The 27,341-nt window shown below is 38.7% G+C and overlaps 1 protein-coding gene across 1 annotated transcript in view; it reads left to right on the forward strand.

Moving 5' to 3' along the window:
* Positions 1 to 243: 243 nt before the first annotated feature.
* The window catches only part of col25a1 (collagen type XXV alpha 1 chain), a gene marked incomplete at its 3' end in the record, with an annotated part of 457,976 nt that continues 430,878 nt past the window's right edge, over positions 244 to 27,341 (forward strand). The window contains exons 1-2 of the mRNA XM_079435639.1: positions 244 to 288; positions 468 to 540. Of these exons, the coding sequence (XP_079291765.1) occupies positions 253 to 288; positions 468 to 540 (109 nt within the window). The 5' untranslated portion in view covers positions 244 to 252. The remainder of the gene's footprint in view (positions 289 to 467; positions 541 to 27,341) is intronic.

Raw genomic sequence — 27,341 nt, forward strand, 5'->3', positions numbered from 1 at the left:
TTAGGAGCAAATAAGGATTCCCGAAACGCGGCGAAAATGGAGAACGAAACCGATCATGGCAAGCGACGGCACTGTCTCGGAGCTACAGTGGATGTGATGCAGTTTGTGTTTTCTCTTGTGTCCTTCGCCTTTTGCTTTTTACTGAGTGTTCAGACCAGTGATATGAAGGACAAAATCGTGGATCTGGAGATTGGATGTGGCGCGGGGGTCTTAAACCCGTTTCATGGGATCTCCATGGATCAATTTAATTCAATGATCCAGGAGCGAGTGGATGAGCTGCTGTCACAGGTGAGCATTCCATCCACAGCTTCAACTCAAGACAATGAGTGAAGTTAACATCACTGTCATATTTTCTTACAAAAACAAAATACTCCACACACCTGTATGACAGTGGCCAATGCACCGTCATGTCATCTACATTTAGGGCTAAGCATTTACTTGTTTCTTTTATCTATTGATTCTGACAGCGTTCTTATGAACACTTGGTTAGAATAAGGACTGCCCGTCAAGTCTCACCACCTGAATGCAACTGCCCACCAGGTACTGCCTTTATATATATGTATATGTGTGTATATGTGTGTGTGTGTGTATATTGTTGGTTTTCACTGGTGGAATTTCATTGTCATTCATTTGATATCTATATTTATTTCTTATATAGCCTACTAGTATTTCTTATTAACTAGGATTCCAGTTTTCCTAGTACTCAAAAGACACTAGTACCCAATTTTTAGACTAGTATTTTTATTTATTTTAGTTTATATATATATATATTTTTTTGAATTGTTGAAGAACATGCAGTACAATTATATCTATTTATATTGTTAATCTTATTAGTAATATTTCGATTAAACTAACCATTCTGACTAACTGTTATATATGACAAGTAAAAAAGGTACAAAATGTAATAAATAAATGAATACTCAAGTATTATTTTCTAACAAATAAGAACTACTGGAAGAAGAAGAACTGGAATACATACTATAAACTATACTATGCTATAAACCAGTGTTTCTCATCTCTAGTCCTTGGATCCTACCTCCCAGTATGTTTTAGATGTCTACCTATTCAACACACTAAAAAAGCAATGCTTTAAATTAGGTGTTTTAATTAGCGAGACATCTAAAACATTCTGGTTACCCAGTACTGGAGTTAAAAAACCGTGCCACTGGAAATTATCTAATGGATACTTCAAAAAAAAAGTAATGGTCACTATATGATTTCCTAGTAGTGATCAAAAATCAGTTTAATAGTAATACATTTAAAACAAAAAAGTTACATAAAATATTAGTTAATTTTGGGCAGTAAATGCTTGCCATACTAAAATTTAAGTTGCTGTTTATGAAGGGGTTATTGATGGTATGCAATGTCCACCAGAATGCAGAAGACAGGATTGAAATGAGTCTGGTTGATAGGCCTAGATAAGAAGAGATGTCATCATGAATTTGGCAAGTGATAATGTGAATTTAATATTCAGATTCTGGAGTATGTCATTTTGGGGCACTCAGCGGGACAAAAGCTGCTGTATTACATGATCTAGTGCCCTGTTATTATCTCCCTTAATAGTGCTTTTTACAACACTCATTTTTGTTTCTTTGTTTTTGTTAAGGCATACAAAACATAAGTGGAAGGTGTATTATAGTCTACTTTTAAATTTTGCTGCATGACAAATGACAACTAAATAGTAATTTATCCTCTAACTCAAATGCTTGATTTTTTTCTCAATTACCGGTAATTTGTTGTCTTAGTTACTTGAGATTTACAGAATGGCAATTTGTTTTTTGTAGTGCAAACAGTTTATAAAATGAATGATATGTCAGTTTCAAAGCTGAGTGAATGTCTTTGGGCTGAAACACTGAAAATGCTTAATTCAACCAGGAGATGGAAAAAAAAATAAATACTTGTAGCTGAGGTTCAATAATCCAAAGTCAGGCTGAACTAACACTGACTGAAAGTGTTAAGAGTCAGTGTAGCAGAGCAAATAAAGTGCGCTTATAGGACATGAACAGAAGACAAGCACACAGATGATATGACTTCTAATGTGTGCAAAATTTTCACAAAAGACAATTTTTATGACTAGTTTGCCTAGTCAAATGGGTTAAAATGCATTACAACATATTCAGTCAAATTAACTCGAATAGGCAAGCCAGAGTCAAATCATGGTACTAAGCTGATCACCCCTCCATAATAATAAAGTAAAGGTAATCATTAGTGCTGAAAAAGTGGCAACGTCAACAATGATCAATAGTCTATTACACACAACCTTTTGAGAGGAAATTTGGAGGGATGTAATATTTAGTAGAAAGGAGTTACTGCAAGTATACAACTATAATAAGCCACAGTCTCCATCAATAGCACTTTTCAAATTTTTGCTTGATGGGTGTCTGGTTTCCAACACCAATGACTTGTATATGGGTACAGTAATTTTAGACAACTTCAAAACTGTTGCAACAGAGATGGAAATGCAGTTTTTAAATACGTGAATTATGCTTCCATCTTTGTTGCCACAATTTTGGAAGTACCTTCTTCTGTTCTAAAGAAGGGGGTGTCCCAATACTTTTGTCCATATAGTGTATGTACAAATCATTGGTGTTTGGTGATGAGTTTTCGGCTCAAGGTCTGCATTTAAAGTCACACCAGAGGTGTTCAGCTGAGATTAGGACTTTGCTTTATGCAGAACTGTCAATTTCTTCCACACTGACTGAATCCATAATTTCTTCTTGTACCTTGCTTTATACACAGAGGCATTGTCATGTTAGAATAGAAATGGGCCCTGTCCAAACTGTTGCAATAAAATTAGAAGCACACAATTCCCTAGAATATCATTATATACTTAAACATTAAGATTTGTACTCATGGAAATTACTAAAACCTGAAATTGTAACACAATATAGTGTTAGGGCTGTCAACGTTAACGCGTTAACGCATGCGATTAATCTAAAACAATTACCGCGTTAATATTTTTTTAACTCAAATTATTCGTTTGATAAGGTTTGACCCCAACTTCTTGCAGTCATCGCAGCGCGGAAGGTAATCATTGCCCCCAATGTGCACACTATCCATCCTAAATTCTGTGAGATATTAGTAATTTTCAATACTATTTAGGGCAGATAGGGTGGATAGTATGCACACTGGGACGCAGGGATTGTGTGACTATGAGGCGCAGGGCTAGATGAAAGCAAAGCGAACACGGAGAGAAAGAGCGAGTGTGTCCGAGAGAGAGAGAGCAACAGTGCGCGAGAGATATGTATACTCATATGCGATAAGGGTACAGTGAACCAGTGTTGCGGTTTTCCCGCACAATTGGGCTATTTTGAAAATACAGTCGCAGGAAAAATTACAGAACCGTGGGTTGCGTTTTTTTTTTTGGCTACTTTTATAATGTACCGCAGCCACCCAAAGTGTATATACACATGTGATCGCAAAAGAAAGTTATTACCAACACTCGATGGTGGTTTAAAGTGAGTTCAGAGTAAAAGTGTACTATTAATCTCATAAATTGTCTTATGTAACATGATGCTAATGTTTTCTCTAATGCACCTGCAGAACAGGTCCAATTCTTCTTCATGCATTTTATCATAATACTTAATGTAAGGTCGCAAGAAAATGCTTTGTTATATTTATTTAGAAATACTTTTGATAATAGTTGGGTAAATGTGTACTGGGATTGAAGCGATGTGGCTTGGTAAACATTATATTGCCAGTATAAAGGCTGATAATGGCTGAATTAAAACAAAAGAATAATAAGGATTATGTCTCATACCTTGCGGAGGTGTGAAAGGTTCTGTTTCCTTAAACTAGTTTGTCATGTATTCCTTTATTTCAGCATATTTACAGGTAAATCCTAGTATTTTAAATTTGCGATTAAACGCAATAAATTTTTTTAATCGATTGACAGCACTAGTATATATTATAGGCAGGATAAGCTATATATATATATATATATATATATATATATATATATATATATATATTGCTTATCCTGCCTGAACAGACCATAAACATTACAAATAACATCTTAAGTAGCAAGTAATTTACATACACATATCCTAAAATCTAATCCTGTGTGACTGATTCGCTTCATATCGGGTGATTTTAGGTCACGATTTTGGCTGTCAGTCCATGATGTCCTCTGCCGGTAGGGAATGAGCAATCCAGTCATTATATAGCAATCCACAATGCAGCAAGAGAAAACAATGAGCAATCCAGTCATTACATAGATCTGTGGGAAGGGAAACACTCATTTTTTATAGGGTTAGCTATAATTTCAAAAACTTTTATCACAAATGCCAATAGAAAAACGTGAAAAAACATGGTGTGTTGATCATAAAACCTGGACAGTTGGAGCACCAGGATTCAAAATCTGCCCTGGATAGACAAATGACCTGACTTGTATATTTGTCTCAGGGCTGACAATGTGCAAACTGAAGGATATAACAAATATAGCCATAGTATTTTTGTAGGTTAAGCTATAGCCTACATTATAGCCAACAAAGTGTTAAAATATAAACATTACATTCTAAAACAACAGTTACTTTTTAAAGAAGAACAAACATTTAAATAAATAAAAGAATCACAGTATTGTATATTGATATAAATGATTTTTGAAAAGATATCGATATACGCATCTTAAAAAGCCTATATGCCAGCCAGCCCCGAAAGGTGGACTGTGTAATTATTACATGCTACATGACGCCATGCAGATACCCAGTTAGACTGTAAAGCCAATTGTCTGCATTTGACAGACACTAGAACTTGTGTTGGTAAATACTTTGGGTGTAAGATGGGGGTTAGGGACATGAACCCCACCCCCACTACTTTACTTTGCTTTCTGGAGTCATGTGGCCTGGTAAATACAATTAATTTGTGCACTTATACATTAGGCTATAAATACTAGAACATTTTAGCCAGATTTATTTACGGTAACCCACGCATAAATAAAACTATTAAATCAAACCACTTTTTTCCATACAATCACATTTTTGATGGGCTTCATACTTTCTAGAATAGAAAATCATGAAAGAGAATATTTTATAGAGATCATTTCTTTAAAGTGATCTTTAGGACAGAAAACAAGAAATGATGAAGAATCTGGAGATGATATGCCTTGCAAGCGGCCAAAACAAAACAAACAAACAAAAAAATACAGCAGAGTGAGTGAGAGACTAAGTGAGAGTACAAGCGGAAGAATGTCAGTTATTATAAAGGGGAACACAAGGACTATCAGGGAGCCATTCTGATGCTCTGTTGTCCAGCTCTTGGCCTCTTTCCATAGATAACTGGAACTGGAAATGGGGTTGAGGCAAGAGACATTGCTTTAGGATGCATATAGTGGTAACTTCACCCACAACAGATGTGGCCCGTCAGATGTGACCTTCACAATTAGTGTAGGTCTTAACAATAGCTGAATACATTAACTTAGGCATCTGCCTTGCACAGCAGTATCTTTATGAATAAGCAGTCATATTTACAGACACATATAGACAGCTGTACTGTCTACTACAGTTGTGGTTGTCTCTGTGTATGAGAGACCCTTGTGGATATGAATCCACAGTGTTCTGAATCACAAAGACTCCTCTGTCTTCCAGCAGACATATTCCCACCTCTTTCTCTACCCTGACCAATGTCTCTTCAAACAGGGATTCCCCTGACCTGGTCATTCACACAACAGGTCATCTGTCCTAGTTTAGGGGGCTGGTGGGTACTGGGTGCTAGGTTTTACAAAGGAAAGTTGTAACATTAAAAGGTCATATCTGTGGATTCTAGATAATGAGCCAGTTATGATCTAACGGATGATTCTCATATATGAATAATTAGACAACTGGTTTGACTGAACCGAGTCAAGTCTGTGATCTGTGCTCTGCTGCTAATTGTATTGTAACTACTGAACATCACAATATGAGTTATGTGATTGGAAGACATCACTTTCAAAAGCTGTGTTGGATAAAATCTAAAAGATCTATGAATGAACTTTTCTTAGTATGCTGGGGCATTTGTTCATTTTCTTGCAGGCCACAATGAGTAGTGTTAACAAAAAAAGACACACGACAAATAAAATAGGGAACAAAACATTGGCATTATAATGAGCATGAGTGTTGGCATGTTGTTCTAGTATAGAGGGTATGCACTGATGTCACTTTCCCACGAGAAAACGCCCCCTCAGTCGTACTGAATCACAAAACATCCAGCAGCTTGGTTGGCTCTAATAAGGAAACTGCATAAACAGGAGTTTATTAAAGGTCCCATATTGTCAAAACTGAAATTTCCAGACTTTTTTCATGATAACAGAGATCTAGGGGCTTTGTATCTACCATATAAGTTTCAAAAGAGTCAATCCTCAGTAAAATGCACACAGCCTGCATAAAGTAGCTGTGATTTTTCACGAGCCGTTGTGACTTCTGTAAAAATGTGACTTCCGATCTACTCAGTCAGCACCCCGAGCACCGACCACCGTCCCAACCTCCTTTTGCCAAACCCCCAGACAACACCTTGTTCATGCCATTGCTGAGCAACAACAAAGACGAGGAAACATGTTAACCTTTTTGACTTTTACGGACAAAACCAGATCGGCTGACCTGTAATGTTACACGCTCACTCCAAGGATGGACGATCTGACAGGATTGTTACTATGAGGTGGATTACATGTGTAGTAATGTGTATAGTAAAGACAAACTCACCGTGTCTATCTAGTCATGATGAAGATGTAGGCTATATACATTTCAGTTTCAGCAGGCAACTATTTTTACAGCTACATTATTATTCCAGCCACAATTAATCACAACAATATACAATTACAAATGATTATATATATAAATCATCAGTTTGTTGTTTTACACGCATGCACACAGACATTATTTCATACACAACATAGTCGTGAGATGCAAGAAATCTTTAGACGCACCCATAACAACAAAAGACAATACTTTATTGAACCCTTTCTGATAAGAAGAGTGCGAAGCAAATGCAAGCATTTTTGGTGATAATTTGTGTCCAGTCTGCTCGTTTTATCGCATTTAACCACAGCTGTCGTTGGTTTTTTGTCTGGCAGTGGCAGCAGGTATGTGATCAAATTTTGAGGCTGTATTACGTTGATTCTGGCACCCAACATCACAACAAGATGATATTTTAAGCTCCTTATGTGGTCGAATCTGCACTGTTTTGAATGGGCCGCCTCCAGTTTCTCTTTGTTTTGCCTCCAGCTAGAACAGTGACGTAATTGTGACATTGGCCCTAAAAGGTCTACCTGTGGTTGGCCTGGCCATGCGTCACTCAGAAAACAACAGGCCAATCAGAAGAGAGACTAATGAATATTAATTAGACAGGCCAAAATCGACTGTTCGACCTGTTCTTACCAGAGCTCCTGAGAGAGGAGCTGTACAAATATATTGAGATGTTTTGGTACTTATACCTCAAATATATATTCTTAAGGACATAAACACCTAAAATAAAACTCCTGAAAGGTGTAAAATATGTGACGTTTAAGGCAGCAAAGCAGTTGGACCCTGTGTTCTGATGTACTTAAGTTTAATAATTGTCTTGCAATATGACAATTTATCACAAAGTGTGCAGTCTTGGTGCAAACAGGTTTCCATATGTATGGATAATTCTTGGGATAATTCTGGTTTCATGTCATGAAACAATGTCAATCACACCTTGGGTGTGATTTTTCAGTTATTTAACTTGTTGTTAAATGTTCTTTTATTCATTTTACTTGCCGATGCTCATTGTGAGAGTGTCTCTACTTGCTGCCATATTTCCTTACAGCCTGTGTCTTAGTTCTCTTGCTGCAGTGGACATGCACACTCAGTCGATGATGGGTGGGAAAAGGTAGAATAAAAGTAGTGATACACCAATAAAAAAAATAAAAAAGAGAATCATAAGTTTCAAACAGCAGCATGGGACACAGTTAAATGGGAAGCTAAAATGACAGTAGATTACAGACAAAAAAACAGAAGGGTATACTGATGGTATACGCAAATATCCTTAGATGTTATAATATGTAAACTGAGCAGAAGGTAAACATATGACGTATACGTGTGTATGGCCCTGACTACAACATTGAATGTGTTATGACTCATGTATTGTTACATAATCTCAATCCTGCAGTTATTTATTTGTGTTCATTGTTGGATTGTGGGGAACAGACTATTGTAATGTGTGTATGATTGATTCTCTGGAAATACCTGAAAATATTTTGAGACGAACTTTGGTAATGCACAATATCATATGAATATTATTTGCTGAGTATTAGGATGCTGGGCCTGGATTTGGAATTTAAAGTGTATTGTCCTTTAGAAAAGTTTAATGTGAACAGAAAACCTGGCCATAACTAGTCCAAACAGCAATGATTCGACCAAAACCAATAAGACGGATTAATTTGATGGATGTCATCAGAACAAGAGACTTGTTTTAATACCTAACCTCAGCTCACAAAAATACTTCTGAGAAGGTTGCATCAGGGCTAATTTGTTCAGTGTCCCGAAACCTACAAGACAGGCACAGATGGTGAAAGATGAACCATGGTGTGTAGCAGAAACAAGACAAGAAATTATTGAATTTAAATGCCGGTTTGGATCTAATGTTGAAAACATTAAATTTCCATTAAAAATCCACATTATTTAAATTTTTATTTTTTTTTTAAATGAAAAAAGGTGCCATCTCTCATGTTTCTGTTTTCAGTATTAAATCCAAAAACTAACGTAAACATTGTTCACGGATCAAATGCTTTAAACTGACAAGTGACAAGTGTAAAGTTGGTTCCTTGCCACTGTCGCCTCTGGCTTGCTCAGTTGATTTCTAGCAATTATCGTCAATTTGATTTCACAGATACTATTTAAACTAAACTGAGCAAGACAATGACATCACTGAATTCAATAATGAAATGCCTTTAACTGAAATTGAGTGTTTAATCTTATTATTATACATTACTGACACTCTATCCTACAATTTGATACTGTTAAGCAGTGTTGGGGGTAACGCATTACAAGTAACGCGAGTTACGTAATATTACTTTAAGTAACGCATTACTTTTTAAATTACAAGAAAATATCTGAGTTACTTTTTCAAAAAGTAACGGCAGATACTTTTTTCCCATTTATTGACTGACAGTGCGCTGTGTGAACATGCTGTTACTGTAGTCCTAGACTAAAAGTGAATGTGCATTAACCTGTTAACCTTTGGCCCCCATTTTGGGCCTCACAGGTGAAAATAACCTACCTAAATTAAAACGGTAACAGTTCCTGACAAAGTGTGCTACACAAACAAATTAGGTATCTTTGGAAAGAAGCCACTGTATGCTTTACTATCCATCATGCAGAGTTGATAATGCTCAAAAAGATAAAAAGTTATAGACACTGACGTGCCTTGAAAAATATTTTTCCACACTGAATGTTTTTTTATTTCATATACAAATACATGAAATAAGTCCTGGAGCAATCCAGAAAAGTAATGGATTGAAAGCCACGTGTCTCATGAGTTTATATTTCAAATTTGAAGAAGATACCATGAAAAATTAGATTCCTGCAATATTTTTTCTGAAACTATTTATAGTCCTCCCACCCCCCCGTTTGAGGAAAAATAACCACCAAATGTATTGCAGAACTATACAAACTATTTTAGTCATTATACATATTCCTGCATAGTTTTTCAATTATAAAATAATAGACAGAATTTTAGACATCATATAACACTAGAAGTCCCAGAAATTTGTAACCCTCTTTTTGCTAAGTGGATGCTAACTGGCTAGTCTTTTGGCTATCATTAGCATCAATTCATGTGTAAATGTGGTCATTACCTGAGCAATCTGCAGGGGGGTTGGGGGTGTGTGTGTGAATGGTTGCTGGTGGCTTGTTTGTATGTGTGGGGGAGGGAGGGCTGCTAAAAGCAGAGAACTTGATTTCAACTCAAGAATTCTGTGGTGTACGAACCTCCTCTCCAAGAAAAGAAAATGCAGAGAAGACTCACTGATAAGTTTGCTGCAATTTCCAGTGTGTGGGGATCATTTGTCACCAATTGCATCACATCCTACAACCCTGGTCTACATATCACCGTTGATGAACAGCTTTTCCCGTCAAAGACTCGCTGCTGTTTCCTGCAGTATATTGCAACTAAACCTGACAAGTTTTGGGTGGCTTGCGACCTAAAATCCAAGTACATTTGTAATGTCCTCCCATATCTTGGCAAGGACCCTAGTCGTCCCAGTGGAGAGAGACTGTCTGAAAATGTAGTGATGAGGCTGATGGAACCATTCCTAGACAAGGGCAGAAATGTTACCACGGACAATTTCTTCACATCGCTATCACTTGCGCATACACTTCTTAGCCGGAAAACCACCATCCTCGGCACAGTCAACAAGATTCGCCGGGAAATCCCTCAATCCGCTAGACACACAGATCGCAATGAATTCACCACTCAGGTATGTTGCAGGTCTTTTGTGGTTCTATGTTTATGTGTTTCTAATTTTTAGAATCAACACCGCCAAGTGTCATTGTGTCATTGTGTGTAAAAGTGCTATGAAAATAACAATTTATCTTATTTATTAGGTGTTTTCAACCACTGCTGCTACGCTGACGGCGTATGCGCCCAAACGGAAGACGACCGTCTACATTCTTAGCAGCATGCACAGCGTGATTCAGACTGATAATACCACCAAAAGGAAGCCAAACACTGTCACCCTTTACAACACCACAAAGTGCGGCGTGGATGTGATGGACCAGATGGTGCGGGAGTACACTGTCCGCACAGGGACACGGCGCTGGCCAGTTGCCGTGTTCTATAACATGATTGACATGGCAGCACTGAATGCACATGTGCTGTATCAAGCATGCACCGGAAGGCAGGAAAGACGGGTGGACTTCCTGGTGGAGCTTGCAAGAGAGTTGGCTAACTCTCATATGTGTGCGAAGAAGGCAAGAAAAGAACAATTGCTTCGGACACAACCCTCCACACCTAGCCCTGGAAAAAGAGCCATGTGTCAGGTCAAACACCAATGCAAGAACAATCATGCCACTGTGCGATGTGTTCACTGCTACAGATACACATGTGGTAAATGCAGACGGGAGATACCATGGCAGTGCCAGGATTGTGAGTGATTGCTGGAATGTACTCACTCACTTTTTAATATTATTTGTAAATATGTGTACAAATGGTTGGTTTCTTTTTTATTTTATTTTGTACTGTTTTTATCAATAAATCTCAGCAACAAAGGAAAAAAAAACGTGTGTTGATTTCTCCCTAAGATGGCTGTGAAACACAAGTTTCCTTGAAGTGGCTCAGCATGGCCCCACATTGTTTACATAACAAAAGCAACTGTTCACAGCTGATTAAGGATATTAGCCTAAAGCCTTCCAGCCCATCGGCTGTCCTGCGGGTTTTATAGGTAGAAAAGCCAAATGGCTGCTCTCTGGGACTTCTAGTGATAAGTGATTTATTTGAGCACTAAAAAATACAAAAATAATTATTTGAGTAATAAAAAAGGAAAAAAAATAGAAAAAAATTGCTTTGTATATAGTATGTATACTGAAGTATATATTCTGATTGCCAGACATGAAGTGATATTGGCAGACATGGTCATATAGTCAGTAATCACACGCTGATGTGCATCCATACAGATGATAATCAAAGAGATGGGCCATATAATCAATAATAGCTGATCATTAAATCACAATGATAGCCATCATAGCGTCGGTAATAAACACTCTGATGTGCGTCCATACAGATGATAATCATGCAGATACGGCCACAATCCCCACACAATACACACACACACATAAAAAATGAGTCACAGCATGCGTCTGTCACGGTGCACACACGAGGGAGGAACCAGGAACACGCAGACGAGGATATAAACTCAAATAACACACTTTACTGACATCAAGGCAGGGCAAGACAAGGCAGGGCAAGACACAGACATCAACAAGAACACCGGGAAGTAACGAGTAGACCAGACCACACGAAACTGAACAGACAGAACTATAAATACACACGCAAATCATAGATAATGAGACAAACACAGCTGAACAGAATGAACTACTAATGACATGACAGGAAACAAACCAAATATGGGCACAAAAGGCAGGAACACATGACACACACACAACAGTTCCCTTACAGCGTCACTCAGGACAGAGCGCCAAATTCAAATAAACTATATTCCGCTTATCTGAGACTTTTTTTTCCGTGGACGGTCTCATTCTGTTTGTAAAACTGTATGCTACAACACCGTGTTGTTTTTTTTACCACCAAGACGCTGTTTTTGAGCGTAATTTATTCCATAACGGACGCAAACAATAACTCTCCCGAAGAAATAAAATGTAAACAAAGGAATAGTCATCCTTATTACAACGTTATTGTTTAGTTGGACTAAAAGTGCTCTATGGGATGTTGTTCTGTGGACCCTTACCTCTCTAACTAAATTGGGATTTGTGGCTCGTTATTACAATGATAATGGTACGTACTGCTTTTTTATTCTGCATGTTTTGATGTGTACTGCTTACACAAATGTAGCAAATACATTCCTTATAAGCTTTCCATCGAAAAACAGCGATCTGTCGTCGATGCTTGAGGCTTAGACCTTCAGAATGATATATAGTTTGTCAAGATTAACTTTGTCCCGTTTCATTTATTCTATTAGAAAACAATGACACATGCAAACAAAGAGCGTTCAGTGCGCCATCGCTCTGGCAAAGGTTAACAGGTTAAGACAACCCCAGCAGAGCAGATGGGACCAAAGATCCCCACGGTGGAGCAGATGAACACCACAGCTGAGCAGATGGGACGGAAGACCACCACAACTTTGCAGATGACCACAGCAGAGCAGACAGGGCCAAAGACCACCAAGGTTTAGCTGAGGACCATTGAAATGGAGAAGGCAGAGCTGATGATAGCCACAGTGGAGCCGAAGACCCCCAGGGCACATCTGACAGAACTGGAACATAAAGCACAGAGCGGTTAACACTGGCCTCAAGGAGTGTATCAAACCTGACAGACTAAAGGGTTCAGAAATGGCCTCCTTGGATGACTTTTGCGGTTGAGACAGGACAGGCAGCGAACTCACAGGCTGGTGCCTGAGCTTTTCAGCATTAGCAGGCTCTGGAGTGGACTCATGGGCTGGAACAGGTTCTGGAGTGGACTCATGGGCTGAAACAGGCTCTAGCATGCTCATGGGCTGGAGAGCAGTGTAAAGCCCAAACACATAAAATGGCCATCGCCATAACAGGGAGACAACTGACAGTGAGAGTAGCTCTGAGAACTCTCCTTAGACTTGGTACCACCACAGAGATGCTAGCTGCATCTTAGTGGTATGTCCTTCAGACTCAGAGCCAGTCTCAAATGGGCTGATCCAGTGATGCAGGCGGATCCACCTTATTGCTGGATTCATAACTGGTCAGTCGTTCTGTAATGCTAGACTGAATAAAGGCAAGATGAGGTGGATCCAAATGCAAAATAAAACAAACACAGGTACAAAATGAAACACAGCTGGAGAATAAGGAATGCCAGGACAAGAGGATATACAGGAACAATTCTTGACAGACACCCCAAGGCTGACTGAGCATTGACACTGACGTCGTTAGAATAAGAGGAAGCCGGAGCCTTTCATCCAAACAGAACATCATCTGATTTGTCGAATGTCACATCGTCACAATTATAATTGACAGATTAAATGTCGGTAACACTTTCTATGAAGCCCATATTTATAATACATTATAATGAGTGCATAATGCATTATAAAAAAAAAATTATAATATCATAAAAACAACAATTATAATACATTATAATGCTTATTTGCACAGTATCTTACTAAATCTTGTAAGTGGCTAGGTGTGGAGTGTTATTTGGGTGTTCCCTGTGAGGCTAATATTAATGTTGATGTGAGCTAGTTAATCATTTCAACTGAAAAAAATGCTATGTTTATATGTTAGGTTACGTTTTATTTTGATGGTCCCCTTAGTTTATTGACTAGAAGCAATTTTGCAACTACATGTCAACTGACCCTCATTAGAGTACTAGTAGGCTTAAGTTAAGGTTAGTGTAGGTAGAATGTTGATGTACTTGCAAAGTTACTTGTAGTCAGTTTGTCTTTTGGGGAACCATCAAAATAAAGTGTTAGCATATAGTTAGCAGACATACTACTAATACTCTAATGGCTGCTAGTTGACATGTAGTTACAGAGTTACTTAACAGCTGTCTAAAGGATACCATCAGAACTATCAAACTGATATTACAGTAAAAATTGTTCAAAGCATCTGATCTGGTATCTGATCTTATGGCTGTTTGATAAAAAAAAAATATTTATTGCTTTAAGTAAAGTAGCAAGAAAGATGGCAAGATATGACACTTATAATACATTATAACTATGAGTGGATGCGACATGTTCACTGTGTTATAAATCATCATACTCTTAAAAGCTATAACCACAAATAAGTAAATACTGTTCTTATGAATATTCATAAGATGATATGACATATTATAAGTTTTTTTATTATGAATTATGCATTCATTACAATGCCTTTATAAGGGTATTCTTATGTATTATAAATATAGAAATGGCCAAGATGGCGCCGATGATGGCAGCTATTGTGCGTTGCTCTTCAGTGTTTGTACTTTTTTTGTTTGTTTTTCCTGTTTTTTTGTTTTTCAAATACGATCAGTTTTACCAGGGATGACCTGCTGAACATTCGGCAGAACACACCACAAAATCTTTTACCGGATTTTGATTGAATGGCGACATACCGGACAGCGTGCCTAATTACCAGCTGATCAGAGAATCAGAACGGAATCAACGGGGAAATCGCGTGGCAGCGGAACGTGCTTTTACATCAATGAGAGGTGGTGTACTGATGTAACTGTGTTAAAGAAGATGTGCTGTTCAGATCTAGAAACGCTCTTCATTAACTGCAAGCCGTTCTACTCGCCGCGGGAGTTCTGCTCGTTCATTCTCATGAGTGTCTACATTCCACCGCAAGCGCACGTGAGCACAGCTTTACAGAAACTCGCTGATCTGATCACAGACACAGAACAACAACACCCAGACTCTGTTTTTATCATTCTCGGGGACTTTAATAAAGCGAATCTCTCTCGTGAACTGCCAAAATACAGACAGCACATCACATGTCCCACCAGAGACAGTAATATATTGGATCACTGTTACACAGCGATAAAGGACGCATATCACTCGGTTCCACGAGCAGCTTTAGGACTCTCTGATCACTGTTTGGTTCATCTTATACCGTCCTACAGGCAGAAACTTAAATCTGCAAAGCCTGTATTAAGATCTGTTAAAAGATGGACTAACGAAACAAGCCTACAAGCCTACATCTACAAGCCTGTTTCGATCTCACTGATTGGACTGTTTTTGAAGCTGCTGCAAATGATCTGGACGAGCTTACAGAGACTGTAACATGATCTTATATCAGTTTCTGTGAGGATATGTGCATTCCTAACAGGACTCATATAATCTACAACAATGACAAACCATGGTTCACTGCAAAACTCAGACAGCTCCGTTAGGCCAAAGAAGATGCTTACAGAAAGGGGGATAAAGTCTTGTACAAACAGGCCAAATACACACTGGAAAAGGAGACCAGAGTGGCAAAGAGGAATTGTTCTGACAAGCTAAGGAAAAAATTATCTTCCAGTGATCCTGCTTCAATGTGGATAGGAATGAAGGATATCACCAGTTACAAGACACCATCCCCCAGCACTCTGGAGAATCAACACTTGGCAGATGACTTGAACTAGTTCTATTGTCGTTTTGAAAGATCACCCCACACCTGCCCTGAACACCTCTCCACACAACCATTCACACCTCCAGCAACCCCTCTCTCCCCCACACCTACAATTCAAATCAGCGAAGAAGATGTGTGCCAGGTCTTCAGGAAGAACAAAAGAAGGAAACCACCAGGCCCAGACGGTGTGTCACCAGCCTGCCTAAAAATCTGTGCTGATCAGCTGGCTCCCATCTTCACACAGATCTTCAACAGATCACTGGAGCTGTGTGAAGTCCCCTCATGCTTCAAACGGTCCACCGTCATCCCCGTCCCAAAGAAACCCAAAATTACTGGACTTAATGACCACAGGCCTGTGGCCCTAACGTCTGTAGCCATGAAATCATTTGAAAGACTGGTTTTGGCTTATCTGAAGGACATCACTGGACCCTTACTGGACCCCCTGCAGTTTGCCTACAGAGCAAACAGGTCTGTGGATGATGCATTCAACATGGGACTGCACTTCATCCTGCAGCATCTGGACAGACCAGGGACTTATGTGAGGATCCTGTTTGTGGACTTCAGCTCCGCTTTTAACACCATCATCACGGAAACCCTTCAAAATAAACTAACCCAGCTCTCCGTCCCCACCTCCGTCTGTCAGTGGATCAACAGCTTCCTGACAGACAGACAGCAGGTTAGTAAAGCTTGGTAAATTCACATCCAGCTCCTCAGGGCTGCGTTCTCTCCCCACTGCTCTTCTCCCTCTACACCAACGACTGCACCTCTAAAGACCCCTCTGTCAAGCTCCTGAAGTTTGCAGACGACACCACACTGATCGGCCTCATCCAGGACAGTGACGAGTCTGCTTACAGACAGGAGGTTAAGGAGCTGGCTGTCTGGTGCAGTCTTAACAACCTGGAGCTTAACACGCTCAAAACTGTGGAGATGATAGTGGACTTCAGGAGAAACACCCCCATCTCTCCCCCCACTCACCATCATGAACAGCACTGTGTGGTGCAGTGGAGTCATTCAGATTCCTGGGCACCACCATCTCCCAGGACCTGAAGTGGGATACTCACATAGACTCCATTGTCAGAAAGGCCCAGCAGAGGTTGTACAACTGGACACCTGTTCGGACACCTGTTTGTACACCCCAAACCCGTCTAAGTGGCCATCTGGTTATCCACCCCGGTGAACTTAAGGAATTTATGACAATGTGTTTTTGTGTGGCCCGTTGAAACTGTTATGTGCTTTAAACTTTAAATGGTGAAATTGTGTTAAATGGTATAAAGGGGAGTTTTTATTAAAGTGTTTTCACATACATAAAGAAAAAACAAAAACAAAACATCAAACATACACGTAAAACGTGCAATGACTGTTTTTCCCTACAAGTCAAGACAATCTAGTGTTGTTAAAACAATTTTAGGAAAAGTTAAAAAGCAAAACAAATAAAAAGCATTAGATACGGTAGTTTTTCTATCATAGCAATTTAAAACTAGATAGTTTGACAAAGTTAAATAAAAAGAAGAATAGGTGAGTGCAAAATACATCTGACTCGTTAGTTTAGTGTATGCCAAAATCTGTTGCACTTTTGAGTTTATAACAGGTTCAAGTTTATTACAGATACAAAGTTAAAGAAAATAGAGTTGACTTATCTTACCGTGGTGTGAAATAAAAAATAGCAGAGTACAAGATACTTGTTAAAATCTTGTAACATTACAATTTTAAAAAACAATGTTTGTTCTGTCTTATTTTAAGTGCCATAATTCCTTTATTTACCCTTTGATTTTTGTCAAGCTTAAGACTTCTGCCGTGCTGTATAACCCAGACTTTTTTCGCTTTAAAAATTTGGTTACACAAGTTTTCTAAACATTCGCCTCTAACCCACAGGAAAATGTTGTTTTATTTTAGTTTAGTTATTCACACTTAATACCTTTATTTACTCTTTGATTTTTTTTCCAATCTTAAAACTAGTGTGTGTACAAACTGGAATGAAAGCAAATGTTTTGGCAGGGGTCTTTGGATTTTCAGCCGTAATTAGACACCAAAAAGTTTTACAACATCTTACGAAATGTAAATATTTTGTCTCACGCAACGGTGTGAAACGAAAACGGCCGCTGTGCATCTCTCCGTATGATTACTGAACTGTCCGTATCAGATCAAGAGGTCCGTTGTAAAACATCTAAAGATGTTTCTGGGGATGCGACTCATTTGCAATCTAATGAGTTTTTGAGGGGATCTGGCATCATGAACTTTGTTAGAATGTTAGGTAAAAAGTTAATTGATCAAAACAGATCATCTTAAAAACTTTTAGAATCACACCAGGTATCTCTACAAGACACTGATCTGTTACAGATGTACACAGACAGAGAGCCTCGTTAATGTCCATCTCAGACATCGCATCCAGAATTTTTCTCGTTGTTACACAGACCGACTCTTTGATGGTGAGAAACATGCTAGTCAAATCAGGCCATGGATATTTTAAGCTTCTTACAATTTTCATTTCGTTCTTGAGGTTTGTTTCGCGTTCGGTATCTCCCGTACAATTGTGATTTGGATCGCACGCCGTTGCTATGATCTTACTCATCAGACCGTTCATTTGTCCTCTGTAATGTAGTTTAAACGCGGGGTCTATGACGTCGTTTACAAAACACGTTTTTCCTGTACCGCTGTTGCGCTCCAGTCGCTCATCTGCAACATCGCCAGAACTCCAGTCACGATCCATTAGCTTTTGCGCAGCGTCAGACGACTTTTTCAGAATTCGATTCTTTCCAAGAGATACGTTTTGTCCCCTAACCGATACAGAGCATTGTCGCCATTTCCTAGAATCTTGATTGACTGTTTTAATCCATGGCAGTCCTGCGGAATTTCACATTCAGTTTCAATTTCCGGTTTATGGTTCAGATCCACCGAAGCGTTATCAGTAGAAAAATTGCAGAGCACGTCAGGCTCAGACGAATTGGATTCTTGAAGCTGATTCTGTCGATCCATGTATATAACGTTTTGATTGACAAGACCGTAGCTCCGCCGTTTGCACTTTCAAACCTGGTAGCAACGTAACTGACTCTATCAGGCCAGTCATCGTCGGTTTTAGATTTCGGAACTGCCCTCAACCTGTTGCGTGGCGTACAGGGTGGGTTGTCGCCAGCAAGTCATAAACATTGGTCACGACCAAGATAAGTTTTTTGTTTGTCTGTTATCAATTTAATGATATTTAATAAGAAACGATCTTGTATCTTATCTCTGATACAATAATGTAACAAATGTCTCGAATGAAGACGCAATATTTTATTGAATCAAACAAATTTGCAGAAATATCGACTTCTATGAACGGCAAAAACTAGCAAGCGTAAGGCCTAACAATCACAATTAGGTGGGGGAAAATAAGATAAGGATGGTGAAACTGTGGTAAACAAATTCAGACAGAAAGAGCGCACAAAGTCATGGAAACTTAAAAATCATTCTGGTTTCAAAGCTTAACACTGAAAAACTTTGCGGTTTATATCTCGCAACGACGTGAGGAGACCTAGAACAGTAGCACCGTTAAACATGTAGGTAGATGAAAAATGTTAAATATAAATTAGAATGCAGCTCTGATTACTAACTAACTATTGGAATTTATGACGTGTTAAAATGCGTCGGTATACTGCAGATGAGGACAAAAACTGCTTACCGCACGTTTTCATAAAAAGAAGAGCAAAATATTGAGACATCTGGGTCAGACTTAAAAGACGGACGTCTAAAACGTGGGTATCAAAGCATCGGTGTGGACAAAAAAAAACAAAAGACAAATCATCCCACGTTTCGCTTAAAATAACGTATCAACTGTATGTCATTTACCTAACTATTGTTGAGAGACATATGCAAAAGAAACGTGTATCTGTGTATGTACTGTGAAATGCGTTGCTTCAAGCGTAATAGTTAGAAAAGTTTGAAGTGAAAGAGTTGTTTGTAGGAAACAAAGACACAAACACCCGCTTTTCACGCTCGGTTTATCTTGTGAATGCACACATCGTAGACAGACCAGAAATATGTCCTAAAAGAAATATAATTTAATTGTTGTTGTATTTCTTTTGTAGTAATTTTAGAACTATTAATTTAATTTTAGTTTCTGGAAATCGATTTCATATTCGTATGATTAATGGATAGTAATCAAAACATCCAACTTATACCTTATTAACGATACCTCATTAACGACTTGTCCAGCAAGCATTACAACCAGTATGTTTTAACAATTCAGATTATTCTTGTGGCCACAGTAATACCGAATTGATTAGGCAATGTTTTAGCATAGGTAATTTTAGCATAGGTAAATTTTAGCATAGGTAACGCGATCTTTGGCAAATAGTTTAAGACTTGAAAATCACATAGCACCAGACAAAGATTTCTTAATAAATCAAAGTTTATTTGCTACTCTACAACACCACTAATACGTACTATAAAATACGTACACACACAAACAAACACACACACTGCAGGCAATGAATTGTTTTGATTTGAAGAGTGTTTAAGGTTCTAATGCTCGTTTCCAAGAATGCTCTAACTTCAACCTGAGGGAGTCACAAGCAAGGAACTTTACTATCTTTACTCTTAAAGATGAATGCAAACAGTTTCCAGCAGAATTATGAAGAATTATGTGATTATTGCTCTGAGTTGAGTTGTTTCGTTCTTTTCCTGGTTGAGGGAACCCCGGGTGCGGATTGGCTGCTGAAATCGCTGTTGCGTGATGTCACTGGGGATGCCCTCTTGTGATTGGTTGGCTTCTCTGTGACGTGATGATGCTCTTAGGAAGTCTGTTTAGAGTTCTTTCGGCTTCAGGTGTTAAAGTTTCTTTGGTCAGAACTTCGAAGGCATGTGTGGATCCTCGCCAGATGGTGTATGGCTGAGAGCGCTCAACAGCGCGATCAGATGAGGAGCGGAAGTTTCAAACAGCGCGCGAGCAAGCAGCAAGCACTAAGCAAAGCTGGGCGTCTGTCTTTAACGGGCTGATTTCAGTCCGCCCCTTTTGCTGTTTGATCCAATCACAAGTGTTTCTGTAGGGTGGAGCCCCACCCCGCACGGCTCAGTTTTCTGTGAGTAAATGAAGAATATGCCCTAGCAAATCCCTATAAGTGTTTTAATCATACATTATGATGAAAAAAGTCAACTTTCATCCACACCAAATTATTGCTGACGCAACTAGCTTTCATTCAAAATCAAACAACAGGTATTTAGTATACACAAAGTACATACCTTAATTTTATATACTACATGGGTTAATGCATCGATTAACATGCTACCTTCTAAATAATCACACCAAGCATATGAAAGACAAAATAAACACACAACCTCAATCAATCAATCAATCAATATATATCTATATATCTATATCTATATATCTATAGGTAGCAGCATCAATTATTATGTCTTTTGGAACACCCATAAAGGTCCGATCTTCTTTGTTCTGCCAATAAGAAGAAAAGGCGCGTTTCTCTGCTGGGGAGAAACGGGAGGTCGCGGGAATGTCATTCTCATGGAGATCTGGTGTTATTCTTTGCTTGGACGTTAGTTGTAAAACCGTCTCTCCTGGTTGATACAATCATTGAATTACATGTTAAGCAGTCAGGAGGTCGTGTCCAGATCCAGAGGTCTTTGTCCTGTTTCTGGTTGAATTATGTTTAAGTGATAAGAAAGCCACAGTAAAGTCCTGTTCTGGAATACATCCAGATGCTCCCTCAAATTTATCCTGGTTTTAGAGGTCTCCTGAGATGAGGAGATTTAGGGCAGGAAATCGGCCAGCCAGTCAAATGCAGATGCTGGGAGTGGAAGTTAACTCCTGCTAAGGAATGTGCTGTCTTGAAATTAATTTGCGTGTTTGTCCTGGTCTACTAGGCACTACACTTTTGAGAATTTAACCCTGTTAACCCTAATTACAGAATAATGCATTATCGGAAAACGATCAGACAAATCTGAACGTAAAACACCTGATTTGATTTTTTTACTTAGAGAATGTAAAAATGTTATAAATTAAGGAATTTTCTTTAACTCTTGCAGGTTTATGATCGAATAAGAGGAAAATTACAACTAGAATAAAGAATATCGAGAAAATCTGCAGTAAGGGTATCAGATTTCTCGGACCCGGTATGTTATTGTGCCGAAGAATAATAATAATTTTGACCTCCCTCCCGATCCATCTCAGCTATCGTTGAGGTTTTGTCTGTCTGTCTGTCTTTTGGTCAGGTTTTTGACTGAATGTATCGTTTTAAGGCGAACAGAATGCATTAGATCGACGCACAAACTATATGCGTGATGGATATTTATGTGTTTGGAACATATTTTCAAGCTCGCTTCAGGCCTTCCCGAGGTGGCAGAGCTCGCTTTAGGTTTTCCCCAAGCAGCAATGTCCCCTCACGCTCCTTCCAAGGTGGCGGTGCCTGCTCACTTTCCTCCCGAGGCGGCGGTGTCCGCTCACAAAGCTCCAGAGGCGGCGATGTCTGCTCGCGGTTTTCCCAAGGCGGCGGTGTCCGCTCACTATTTCCCAGAGGCGGCAGCACCAGCTCTTGAACTTTGCCCTGCCCCGACACTCCCTGGATTAACCCACCCTATCTGTCCTCGCCTCTTGCTCTGCCGGTACCATCCTGGCACCCTCGTCTACTTCTGTCTCCAGACCTTCTTCCGCTACACGGGCCTGCCCCCCCCGGTCAACCTCTTTTCAACCTCCCTCCTGAACCTTTGTGTGTTTTAGGTGGAACAACTGGAAGCCGTTCCTTAGAGGAGGGGTTCTGTCAGGGGTCCGGGCTCTGTGTTTCTCCCTCTCACCACCAGAGGTCGCCATCACCCATCCTCCCAGACTCCTTTACCTTAACTCCACACACCTGTGCACCTACTCACACACACACAGCTGCTGCCTATTCTGATGGCTATTTACACTCCTTCCCCACGCCTCTCTGGGCTGATTATTAGTTGTTGATATGTGGACTGATGCAAGCACTAGGTCGCCGGAATTGTGTCACATCCCTCTTTTTGTTTAAGTTGTTTTTCAGATCCTGTCTGATCTGTTTCTGTTTCTGGACTGTGTCTGCCTTTTGTTAACCCTCTGGGGTCTGAGGTGAGTTTGGGGCCCTTGAGATGTTTTGAGATGTTTGATGATTCTGTAGCCAAAGACTCAAGTATGCTTTGTTCTACAAAATAATGTACTTTGTACTATAAAAAAGGATATTTTTCTGAGAAACAAATTATTATTGTTTAGTACGTTATTTAAATCTATTTTTGAACAGAGTAGGCTATTACATTTACATTCACATTTACATTTAGTCATTTGGCAGACGCTTTTATCCAAAGCGACTTACAATTGGGGAATACAAAAAGCGATTAATCTTGAAGAGGCAATCAGACAGAGGAAGTGCTCGTAACACCAAGTCTCAGTCATTGTTCAAATAAGTACAATCTAGTAAGCGGAGAGAAAGATAGAGGGAAAGAGTTTTTTTTTTTTTGAGTTTAGGATGAAGTCAAGTACTGCCGAAAGAGATGAGTTTTCAGTTGTTGCTTTGATTTTGAGCCTCTCTGTGATGGTACCACAAGGTGTCGCTCACTAGCAGATCTCAAACTTCTGGAGGGGATGTAGGTTCGTAATAGTGAGTGGAAGTAGGAGGGTGCTGAGCCTGTGGTAGTTCTGTACGCAAGCATCAGTGTCTTGAACTGGATGCGAGCTGCCTCTGGTAGCCAGTGCAAGGAGATGAAGATTATTAATCATAAACATGTTCTAAACATACTTAGACTCGTAGCATTCATCATGTTACAGTGTACTCTCATATTACTTTTATTGTTTTATATAGAGCATGAAAACATCACGTCGAAAGAAATTTAAATACAATGAATTGCCCATCATATTCAAACATTGTAGTCTGGAATTACAGTTTGGGAAAAAACAACTATGATTTTGTAGTCATATAGTTTGATATGTATGATTTTATAGTAGCTGTTATGATTCTGTAGCCATAGACTCACGTATGCTTTGTTCTACAAAAGGATGTACTTTGTACTATAAAAAAGGATATTTTATATCTGAGAAACTAATTGTTATTGTTTAGCATGCTATTAAATCTATTTGTGAACATTAAACATTCTTCTAAACATTCTTAAATGCGTAGCATTCATCATGTTGCCGTTTGGGAAAAACCCAACTAAACGTGTTCAAGTTTGTCACAATAACATGCTAACTAATGCAAAAAAGAAGCATTCTCATCAGATTGATCTTCTCTTCTGGATGAACTCTTGCTCTTATTTTGAGGGAAATCCAGCCTTTACTCAGCGCGTCTTCTTCCAGAAACTAACAGTATAGCCGCGATTAACTCTTCACTCCTGACTCTTTGTTTATGTTGGGCGTCTCCATGCGCGCGCGGCTCACGTGGTTACTTACATGTGAGTAAGTGACTTTGTCCAGTATTAACCACAACCGTGAAGCGGTCTGCAAATCTTTTTTTTCTTTTTTGCGCACCGCAAAAAAATGTATGTACAGGTATGTATTAAAAAGTGCTCCGGTTTGTCACTGACAGCACCAAAATGGTCTGGGTTTGTCTTTCCACAATTCCAATAAGCATCAACTCTAGTTTTGGTCAAAATAAACCATAATCTAATTCACTAGATGTGAAAATGTCAGGAGAGCAGCGGGCGAAAGAGTGCTTAAATTAACTCACAGAGTTTCGACTACATCTTTTAGGGAGGAGATTATAACCTTCGCGGCTGAACTCGCGGTTTCATTCCACACTAAAAACCATGTAAACTATATCATAAAAACATGATAATCAAATTAACTTACCGAACTTGCATAAATCCTCCGTTCTGCGTCTCTCTCCGGTCAGCAGCAGCTGTGTTGTCTGTGATGTGACATCAGGTGGCACGCTATTTACAGCAGTCCTGTATTATTGCCCTGTTTATTACAGTCAGGCTACAGAAAGGTTACAGCAACACTAAAATATACTGTAAAATATTCCCGCCAAGTCAAAATGACCCAGAATGCAATATAAATTACAGTATTTTACTGTATTGCATAAATGTGGTATTGTACTGTAGGTTTTTACAGTACTGTGCTGCTAAATCTACAGCAATTTATAACAGTATATATATATATATATATATATATATATATATATATATATATATATATATATATGGTTAGGCTCCTCTGCATTTACCCAGACAGCCCCTGCATCACAAGAAGAAGGGGGTTGGGGAGCCAATGCCTCAGAGACAGATACTAATGTATTTGCCTGTACATTAGCGACAGCACACAGGGGAATTAGGGGAACAGGGTAGTAGGGTCTGCCACACGAGCACTGCCCAGCTGTTAGTGTTTAGAGTATGCCACTGAAGCCGATACCATATGTGCAGAAAATAGTCAAAGAGGAAACTGTAAGGCAATTGTGCTCCAGCTTCTGTCTTCACAGTTTCTTGCTGAGCCTAGGTTTTGGCTGCAACAGATCTTTTGTGATATCCCTTCCGAGAGAAATCTGAAACAATTTGATGCGGTTGGGGATATTTTTCACAAGTCTTTACCAAAGACTTTTTATTATCCCCCCGTTTTTTTGTGGGTTGATATTGTGGATATGTCTTGTACAAAGAGCCATAAAGGCTATAAAATCAATATAGGCTCTGTGCAAAGTGCAACCCATAATCTGCAGAGCCATGCAGCTTTACGTAGAGTCCTGATGCCATCTAATTTTTAACTCATACTGAAATGGTAACCCTGGATAATCCCTTGAGATTAAGAGTTGTTTATCCTGTCAAGCAGCATATTTTTTTTTTTTTTTTTCGAAGCTCTCTGAGACTTTTACCTTTCAAAAGCCCATTACCTCAAAGGCAGAAAAAATAGGGGATTCTCTTTCAGTTGGGATGAGTTATGTGGTCCATTGTTGGGGAGTAACTTAGCAAGAGAGCAGGTGAAAACCATTGAATCAATGTTAAAAATAGTTGATTTGTCATTGTTAATGGCTTTGAATTAATATCACGTTTGCACCCGCAATTAATGTAGAATTTTCTTTTTTAAATTTCAACAAACCACATTATTTTAATCAGTGTTTACTTTAGTTGGGCTCTTGACTCTTGCTATTCATTAAGTTAATTCTCTTTCAGTGCTCACAATAGTGTTTCAATATAAACACTTACACATTAATAAAGAAAGAGATGTTTTCAAATTAAAATGGAGTAGATTACTTTTTTGAAAAGTGACTCATCAAACTAATTCAGATAAACAGATCAACTGCAATGCATGCTGGGAGTCATGAATGAGTTTTGTACTATGTTTATACCCAACATGCATTTCAGCATAACATTTACTTTTGTTTATTGTAACCATTGTTGAGTTTCATATGCTGATTCTTGATGCCTAACTGATTCAGTGTTCTGTTCTGTTCTGCTCAGTTGTGTTCATTAAAGTATGATACCATACCACTGCTGTAATATCATACATAAAAAACACAAAACACTCATGAGCAATTATTTAAATATCCTCACAATGAATACAGTCACCATCATCTGATCCCAGTGGATCTTAGTTTTCATTGCCTCAAAAAATGTATTTTAGCACATTGTTACAAGTGACAATGAAAACAACATTAAAGTACAAAAAGCCCAACTAAAGCAAACAGTAGTGTTACAGTTGCTTAGTTGCTCAAATGTGTAGTTTTTTAAATCACATGCTACTTTTCTCACATTAAACAAAATTCTGTTTGTGTTGCATTATATTACCTGCACACCATTATATTACCTGCACACCATCACAGTCAAACAAACTGAGGCAATAATAGAACATGCTCTCTAAACTGTCAACTTGCTCACAGTGTTGGGAAGTATAAGATGTACATGAGTTGGAGATTCATAAGAAATCAAACAAAAATACAGTATATGACCCTAAACTTAATTGTATATCGCATCATATACAATATTGTAATGTGCCCTTGATCATAATATTTAATTGTATATTGCATCATATTTTATATGATGCAATGCAATTAAGTAGTATGATCATGGGCACATTATTCTATTATAGCCTCTTTAAGATAACATTCATATCTTAGAACATTTATATAGACGCTCAAACTGTTACTGTGAGTCAGGTCAGTACAGTGATGGCAGTCTGGCTTGGAGGACACGTTAATAAATCCATTCATCAATCATCACAGTCGAAAGGCAGAAGCGTTACTGAGAGATACCACAGATGCCAACCAGACATCAACCCTGAATACAGAAGGACATGCTGGGAAATTTTAACTTCTGTTTATGGCCTATGTCCACCAGTAGTGGATTTGATCTTTGACAACAGAGAACTGGCACTGGATGAGCAAAGAGAGCAGCTGAAAAGCAGAAATAGAGGTGGCCTCATGCTTCTGCTTTAGAAGTGTAACCAAAGTGGTCTATACACATACAGACATTTTTTTTGTTATAATTTTTTTTAAATTTTACAATTTTTAATTACATTTTTTTTAAATATATATATATATTTTTTGGGGGGGTGCAGCAAATATGTAAAATCAATGCCACACTGAAAATCTAATTTGATGTGGAAAAAATAGATTTTTAGTCTTTCTAAACACACTGTTATGAAATGTTTCTATAGTTTTTCTATAGCCAGTTTTAACTTTGATAGGTCTGATACCTTAT

Source organism: Barbus barbus, assembly GCF_936440315.1.
Source record: "Barbus barbus genome assembly, chromosome: 2".
NCBI classification, from domain to species: domain Eukaryota; kingdom Metazoa; phylum Chordata; class Actinopteri; order Cypriniformes; family Cyprinidae; genus Barbus; species Barbus barbus.